This window comes from Schistocerca serialis, chromosome 11 (assembly GCF_023864345.2).
Source record: "Schistocerca serialis cubense isolate TAMUIC-IGC-003099 chromosome 11, iqSchSeri2.2, whole genome shotgun sequence".
Lineage (NCBI taxonomy): Eukaryota > Metazoa > Arthropoda > Insecta > Orthoptera > Acrididae > Schistocerca > Schistocerca serialis.
Genome location: NC_064648.1, coordinates 66085520 through 66091519, shown reverse-complemented (window position 1 = coordinate 66091519; position 6000 = coordinate 66085520). Strand labels below are relative to the sequence as shown.

General features: G+C 42.1%; 1 protein-coding gene across 1 annotated transcript in view; it reads left to right on the top strand.

The window, feature by feature from the left end:
• The first annotated feature begins 3398 nt into the window (after positions 1 to 3398).
• Positions 3399 to 6000, top strand: part of LOC126426701 (prostamide/prostaglandin F synthase-like) — a 55490-nt gene continuing 52888 nt past the window's right edge. The window contains exon 1 of the mRNA XM_050088623.1: positions 3399 to 3588. Coding sequence (XP_049944580.1) covers positions 3520 to 3588 — 69 coding nt within the window. The 5' untranslated portion in view covers positions 3399 to 3519. The remainder of the gene's footprint in view (positions 3589 to 6000) is intronic.

Genomic DNA, 6000 nt, shown 5'->3' with positions numbered 1-6000 from the left:
TTTGTGCACCGCCGCCGTCAGTGTCAGCCAGTTTGCCGTGGCATACGGAGCTCCATCGCAGCCTTTAACACTGGTAGCATGCCGCGACAGCGTGGACGTGAACCGTATGTGCAGTTGACGGACTTTGAGCAAGGGCGTATAGTGGGCATGCGGGAGGCCGGGTGGACATATCGCCGAATTGCTCAACACGTGGGGCGTGAGGTCTCCACAGTACATCGATGTTGTCGCCAGTGGTCGGCGGAAGGTGCACGTGCCCGTCGACTTGGGACCGGACCGCAGCGACGCATGGATGCACGCCAAGACCGTAGGATCCTACGCAGTGCTGTAGGGGACCGCACCGCCACTTCCCAGCAAATTAGGGACACTGTTGCTCCTGGGGTATCGGCGAGGACCATTCGCAACCGTCTCCATGAAGCTGGGCTACGGTCCCGCACACCGTTAGGCTGTCTTCCGCTCACGCCCCAACATCGTGCAGCCCGCCTCCAGTGGTGTCGCGACAGGCGTGAATGGAGGGACGAATGGAGACGTGTCGTCTTCAGTGATGAGAGTCGCTTCTGCCTTGGTGCCAATGATGGTCGTATGCGTGTTTGGCGCCGTGCAGGTGAGCGCCACAATCAGGACTGCATACGACCGAGGCACACAGGGCCAACACCCGGCATCATGGTGTGGGGAGCGATCTCCTACACTGGCCGTACACCACTGGTGATCGTCGAGGGGACACTGAATAGTGCACGGTACATCCAAACCGTCATCGAACCCATCGTTCTACCATTCCTAGACCGGCAAGGGAACTTGCTGTTCCAACAGGACAATGCACGTCCGCATGTATCCCGTGCCACCCAACGTGCTCTAGGAGGTATAAGTCAACTACCCTGGCCAGCAAGATCTCCGGATCTGTCCCCCATTGAGCATGTTTGGGACTGGATGAAGCGTCGTCTCACGCGGTCTGCACGTCCAGCACGAACGCTGGTCCAACTGAGGCGCCAGGTGGAAATGGCATGGCAAGCCGTTCCACAGGACTACATCCAGAATCTCTACGATCGTCTCCATGGGAGAATAGCAGCCTGCATTGCTGCGAAAGGTGGATATACACTGTACTAGTGCCGACATTGTGCATGCTCTGTTGCCTGTGTCTATGTGCCTGTGGTTCTGTCAGTGTGATCATGTGATGTATCTGACCCCAGGAATGTGTCAATAAAGTTTCCCCTTCCTGGGACAATGAATTCACGGTGTTCTTATTTCAATTTCCAGGAGTGTAGTTGAAAAATTTGACACCATCTTTTCTCAAGTCCTCAAAAAGTACCAAGAATGCCCCGACAGTCTATCTTCTCATATTGGTTTGACGAAGCCAATGTGTCGTATTGCTTCTTTTCTTCAGGCGTCTATCAAAGATCACCCACGCAGGTAGTTTATTGCAACTCACCTGTTTAATTCTGTGTCAGACTTTAGGAAAGCGTGTACAAGTGGGAAAGTCTATAGTGATGATGTCGCTACAGCCTGTGAGTTACTGTCAGCACAAGATACCGAGCCGTTTACACTCCAGTCGTTTCATTGCGAAAAGTCCCTATCCAACAGCCATGAAGCGGCAATTGTGAAGCGACTCTAAGACCTAATCCATGATTGATATTTACGTTTAACTTTCCGCATAAAAAATTAAAACCTCAGATTTTGGATTTGCCTCTTTTTTGCAGTCGTTCTCCATCGATTGCAGGGAACTGTTAGGAAAAATACTTCATCCTATTCCATCTTATAGTCTCATCTCGCGGCTGTACGTTAAAATGAGTCTCTTTTCGTTATCGGTCATATTTATTATGGTACTTTAAAGTTACGTAGTTCACTGCTCGTTGTTCGATAAATTTGCAGTGAATTATGGATGCAAAATGCGATAGTGAATCTGAAGGAAGCAGAAATTGGCGCCCTGAAACTGTCGTCATTTTTCGAAATGCGCCGTCGAAACATCTCTAGGGGTCTTACGAAACATTAGTACCCATAAGAAGTTTTTTGAATCCCATTCCGTCTTATATTTTTAGGGTGTCAAGACGATCGTGCAACATGTCTGTTTAATTCTTTAATGTCTCTTGAGTGCACATTCAAAGAACATTTTACCATCAGTAGTTCTCCCCATTCACAATATGTGAACTGGACTGGAAGTGTGAACGCGTGGCATACTAGTGGCAAGTGAATCACCTTCCGCTTCACTTTATGGTAATGGGTGTGAAGGTTTTTGTTGGAAACAATTGTCTATTAATTCTTTATTAAATTTATGTCACAGTTTGTATAATTTATACTCGTGACTAGTTTCGAATGTACGTAGCCGCTCATTTACAAGTGCCTATCATAGCAAAAATTACGCTTATATACTTAGGTAATCTCCACACAGCACATACTCATACAACAAACAGGGATTGATTTTGTTATATGCATGATACAAACAACACTTGAAACTGCAACAATGAAACAATGCATCAAAAATTAGATTAAATATATAACATCCAATGACTTAAGCTAGAAAGAACATTCACCTAGCCCAAACACAAAAATTGATGGCAGAAATATTTGGAGAAAAAGATATGAATGTTTCACAGGAGTACTGTGGTTAAATGAAAGAAAAATTAGAGCAAGAATGGAGTAACTCTTAGACGCTTTTAAGGTGTGTATCTGGAGAAAATTGGAAGGTGTGAATAGAACAGATAAAACGAGGAATGAGTTTTTGTTATACAGAGTGAATGAGAAAAAACGCGTGAATAGGAAAAGACGCGTACTGAATACAGTTAAGAGGAGAAAAAGAAACTGGCTAAAACATTGGATAAGAAGAGGCTGCACAATGTAGAATACACTGGAACGAATGCTGACCCGGAAGAGGACTAGAGGTAGAAGAAATCAGCTACCTGTCAACGTTAAGATACAAGCATCATACACAACAACAAAGAAGATGGCGAAAAATTTGAAGATCTGGAGAACGCAGAGCTTGCAGTAGTGGATCTGACTTATTGGCTTATCACATCATCATCTTTCATGTTGTCTACCAAAGAAGTCAGTTACACAGTCCCACCAGCACAACACCGTCGGTCGATAATGTCTAGATTCATTATAATTTTCTGACTGACATTAAGAGCAAATGCTGTGCCGGGGTCGGGGGAGAGTGTAGTCGGTCTGTTTGGGCGGGGTAGTTAACATTAATCGTTATACATCAAATTACACGTGTCGAAATCTGGCATCATATTAATTTTACGCAGTTTACGAAAATGTGTGCATAGGTAGCCCCAACGCCTCAAATGCCACACAACAGTGCTGTGGAAACATGCTATTCTCTCTGTCATGCCAGGGAACTCGAATGGGCGCGGTACCTTACGTAAGCGACAATACAGCCATCTGGCGACTACTGCGTAAGGTACAAGTGCGTCTTTATTGGCTGAGTCCAAGGTTACGAGTGCTTTTCTGTCCGGCGTCGGAATAGTTTCTTGCACTGTCTAGGGAGTGTAGTGATAATCTGTCACAGCGTTACGCTTCTGATTTGAAATGACCGAATCAAAGATAGACCTTGATGCTCTGGGAAAGAATCAGCTGAAGAATGTTGCTACGGGGGAGGTAAGTCACGAAAGCTGTGCATTATGTTGTGCTGGGATTGTGCATGTAGTTTCGTACAAACTACGTGCAACCGCCGTTCGATAGAGCTGCTGTTGAATTTAAAACGTACATAAGTTTTAGATCACGGTCGGATCTGAGCTCTGCGATTATGGCTATTATCAACTAGAGTAGCGTCCTATATAATGAGCCTGAGTTTTAGAATTGAATGGTGTGCGTTTAAGACTTCTGTCTAGTTTTTGCGGTAAGAAAGCAATAAATTTAACTCTCACCAATGACGACCTAGAAATGCACTTGACATTATTACTTATAAAGTTTTTAACAAAAGCGGCCCCCTCATGTGTCTAGTGTGTAACTCTAAAAGCCTCATTTTTTGTTTTATTTATATATTTTTTGCGCGGAAATGTCGGAAATATTACCGCTACAACATACCAAATGCTATTCTTACGTAGATCCTCACTGTTGGTTTTCTTCTGTCAAGTAAAGCCATCGAAATATATTTTTGGTTAGCTCTGGTGTTTTTTTATCTTTTTATTATTTTTTTTATTGTGGATTCCTTTGTTACATTTTGCAATCCGAATTTTATTGTGTTTAAGTTTTCCCGACTCATTAACGGGTCTACAGTTGTCATCCCAACCGAGTAGTGCTGGTACTGAAAACTTGAGACTCGGATAAGTTTTGGGAATGTTATGTTAGGTATGTTTGATGCGTTTTGAAAAATCGACCTGAAGGAAGACATTTGCTTGCAATAAATAAAAGTACATTAAAAACTAGAATAGGAAATTTCCTTGGATATTTCTGCGACAGAATAGCTGTTGCAATAGCCCGAAGATGTATAATACCTGGACAGTATAGAAGCTGTAGCGAGAGATAAGACTGAACATAGTTTTCGGTTGTGTAATTCCTTCTCACGAACTTCGTGAGTCATGCAGTGTGGGTCAGACGAGATTCTTTGGAAGAGTAAAAGAAAACGTTATCTGGTTAATACTTACATAACTTGAGAGATAATATCCTCTCGTAATGCTCCTGCTTTGGGCAGAGGCAGTGATAGAATCGTTTTGAAACAGGAAATTCTTCTGAGAAAACTACTTTTTTCTGACCCTGCTTTTACACAGTCTGATTCAGTTCACAGTTTCTGTAATTTACAAATGGATTATTGTGCTTAAACAGAAGAACCTTTGATGTGCTTCACCAACAAAAAATTTATCACAAAGTTATTTTCCTTGTGCATATGACCCACAGTCCTTTCGAAGTAGAGCAGTTGTATTACTGTTACATTCCAGCCTTATTAATGCTAATATTAATTTGATAGCGATGTTTTTAACATTATTATTACAGAAAAGAATGTTAGTCATTATTAAAGTTTCACCTACCTAGTTATAATTGTATTCTAGTCATGTAGAAACAGAACTGAAGTATTAGCCCTGAACATTGAAGGAAGCACTAGAAACACATGGTGGGCCATTTCTACCTGAAAAATGCTACCCGCATTTCATGGACATTCATTTACTCATAAGGCACATAAAATACCAACCACAATTACATACATATGTTATGCATTTTGAAATACAGGCTGTGCTGCACAGTATGCAGTTGTATAGATGGGAGCAGCAAGCAATAAAACCACAAATTTTCCCAAATATAAATTTGAGAAAGACTGTATGTTTCTGTGTACGTATTACCTTTACGTGCAGTTGGTTTTGTACTGCTGCAAATATGCGTTACATATTCTATACTAAAATATCTGGACTCTTTTTGTGTCATTGCCACCAAGCAATGAGCAGTCTTGATAGAACTGGCAAAGGAATGTACAATGAATTGCAGTAAACACCGTTTTAAAATTTTATGTACATCACTTTCAGTTTTATGTGCATACCATTTGCTTGTAAGTCACAATTGTCAATAAATTTCTGATAAATAAGTCTCGTTCATCTCTGTGCGGTTTCAAAACTGGCAACAAATAGTAATTGTGGCATGCTGTGTGTGGTCGGAGAGTTCGTCTTTGTTCTGAAGAGGAAACTTGTACAATCTGTTCCTTTGCTTTGGTACCTCTGTCCTACATAACGACAACCAAAGGATGATTAAAAATGTAATGGTTGCTGATTTTATTTCCATTTACTCGTGTCAGAAATATGCCAAATATATACAGTTAATAGATAGGTGATTACATGATAATTATAGTTGTGTGTGTTTAGATTACAAAAACTAGACAAAGGAATTAATCATATCTGCATTCCAATAACATTTCTTCAAAACTGAGCCGCACATACGGCAAGCAATAGATCTCGTGTGAGCATGAAAATTGCCAGAAAGGGCATTGACTCACACGAGTGACAGTGCGTTATCGGCCACGCTCACTCTCGCTGGCCTCTTAAGTGACGAGTCCTCGCAGCTAGCTGAAAGATGTTCATGTGG